This window comes from Protobothrops mucrosquamatus, unplaced genomic scaffold, assembly GCF_001527695.2.
Source record: "Protobothrops mucrosquamatus isolate PMUCROS unplaced genomic scaffold, P.Mucros_1.0 scaffold7581, whole genome shotgun sequence".
Taxonomy (NCBI): Eukaryota; Metazoa; Chordata; class Lepidosauria; order Squamata; family Viperidae; genus Protobothrops; species Protobothrops mucrosquamatus.
The window spans coordinates 3,941-6,208 of record NW_015393380.1 but is presented as its reverse complement, the minus strand read 5'-3'; the positions used below and the strand labels follow the sequence as shown (position 1 = coordinate 6,208).

At 55.2% G+C, this 2,268-nt stretch overlaps 1 protein-coding gene across 1 annotated transcript in view; it reads right to left on the bottom strand.

The window, feature by feature from the left end:
- Window positions 1-464: 464 nt before the first annotated feature.
- The window catches only part of LOC107300598 (tuftelin-like), a 4,818-nt gene continuing 3,014 nt past the window's right edge, over window positions 465-2,268 (bottom strand). Inside the window, exons 4-6 of the mRNA XM_015829910.2 lie at window positions 2,093-2,176; window positions 1,380-1,480; window positions 465-715 (exon numbers count right to left, since the gene is read on the bottom strand). Of these exons, the coding sequence (XP_015685396.2) occupies window positions 652-715; window positions 1,380-1,480; window positions 2,093-2,176 (249 nt within the window). The 3' untranslated portion in view covers window positions 465-651. The remainder of the gene's footprint in view (window positions 716-1,379; window positions 1,481-2,092; window positions 2,177-2,268) is intronic.

The window sequence follows — 2,268 nt, the reverse complement described above, 5'->3', positions numbered from 1 at the left end:
TACGACTTGGGATTTGCGAGACCGTGCAAGAAAGAACGAAACGCTGCTTTAAACACCATTTTCGCATTTATTTCACAGACAGGTATGTACAGACACACAAAAGGGTGCTAAGATTAAATTACAGGAGTCGAGGGTCCCTAGGCAAACAGGGATCTAGCTTGGTTCCTTTTATTCTGGGGAGAGGGAGGGGGGGCGCACGGGGCCTTCTCCACGACAGAAGGAGGAAGTGGGAAGCGCCTCGTGCTCAAAAGGCAGAGAGAGAAAAAAAGCCAATTTTCAAATCAAGAGCCGCCAGTGCACCTTTCCCTTCTTCTCCCTCTCTGCCCCAAAATAAGTTTGCACGAGAACCAAGCCGTGAAATTGGGGTGGGTGGTCTGGCAGTTCAAAAGGCACTGTCCGTTTCTCACGTAACCCGCTATCCACTCGCTCCACTTTCTTCTACAGTCACACATTTCCTCTTCCTCCTCCTCCTCCTCGACCCGATTAAAATTCCCGGCTTTTAGGGCCTGGGGAGGCCTTCCAGTTCGTGCCAACACCCTCCCTTGGCACAGGAGGGGGCGAGGAACTTGGGGGGAAACGAAGCGATCAACGAGAGGCGGCAGCCCACATCCAGCAGGTCTTTCTCCCCAGACGGAGTCGCCAATCCCCTGCTCATGTTTCCAAGACTCGGATCAGGGGCAAAGGTTTCGGTCCCAACGGCTTGGTGAACCTTTTGCTGGAGGAAAAGAAATGAATGAGGAGGGAAGGAAGGAATGAATGAATGAATGAATGAATGAATGAAGGAAGGAAGGAAGGAAGGAAGGAAGGAAGGAAGGAAGGAAGGAAGGAAGGAAGGAAGGAAGGAAAAAAGAAAGGGAAGGAATGCAGAGGAAGAAAATTAAAAAGGGAGGGAGAGAGGAAGGAAGGAAATGGAGGGAGCAAGGAAGAATTGGAGAAGGGGAGGGAGGGAGGAAAAGGAGGGAAGAAGGGAGAGGGGGAAGGAGGAGAAACAGATAGAAAAAAAGCTGGTCGTAGAAAGGGGAGGGGGTCTCTGAGGGTCTTGGTGCTCTCCGAGCTTCTTTTCCTGAAACGTTTCCTTTGGGTTCTCCTGCAGACGTTTCGTGACCCAGCTAGGCAATCACATCAGAGCAAGGAAGCATGTGGTTTGCTTGCCTAGGCAGCCCACCCTAACCCCTCCCTCGCCCTGATGGGGTTCCCTAGCTGGGTCGTGAAACGTCTGCAGGAGAACCCCAACTCTCTGAGCCGGAAGAAGACACCCTCTCCCCATCCCCTGGCCCCAACCAGAAAAACCCCCCCCCCGGCTGGTCCCCAAGGGCAGGGGAGGCTGTGGGCCACCTTCAGGCCAGCCGCATCCGTCTCCCCCTGCCCGGCAAGCTCACCCGCTGACCGTCTCCGATTTGGACCGGGTGCGGGCGTGGAAGGAGCCGGGGTTGGCCTGCTTTTCGATCAGGTGCTCCATGCGGTCGTGCATTTCCAGGTTCTTCCATGCAGGAAAAAAAAGGGGGGATTTTAGGGAGACATTCCTTGCCCCGGGAAGCGAAGCAAAGGTGGAACCGAGTTGCAACTGATTCCTCCCCCTCCTCCTCTCCTCTTTCTCCTCCTTCCCTCGCTCTTTCTCCCCCTCCTCCTCTCCTTCCTTCCTGCCTCCCTCCTTCTCCTTTTCCTCCTTCCTCTCTCCTTATCGATGTCACGGTCTTGGCAAGGGGCCTAATGTGCTGTACAAAAGTTCCCACCTGCATCAGACACCAAAATCTGGGCTCAATCCACCAGGAATAGGCACTCCCCCTGCCCCAACACACACACAAGCACATTTTCTGACTCACACAACTTTTCTTAAGGGACTATGTGTGTGTGTCTAGATTCCAGCAGTTCCCTAATACTCCACCAGGGGGCAGCGGAGCACAGCTGTCTAAAACGCCCACCAGCCTGGATTTTGGGGTGGGTGGTGGGAGAAGAGGAGGATGGTCCAACGCTATGCCCTTCCCCTTAGAAAAGGTTCTAGTCCTCACTGTTCCAGGCACGCAGCACCCTGGAGAGCTGCCCGTGCAAGCTGATGGACAGCCCACCCACCCCCGGCCGCCCCCTTCCTCACCTCGGCCTCCAGGTAGGCCACCCGCTCCTTGAGCTCGTGAATGACGGCGTCCTTGGACTGGATGACCGTCTTTGAGTTCTGCAGCTGAAGAGAAAGACCCGGAGGATTCAGAGTTTGGACCCCAACCGGACACCCACACACCCGCACACACATTCACACCCACCCCACCGACCTGC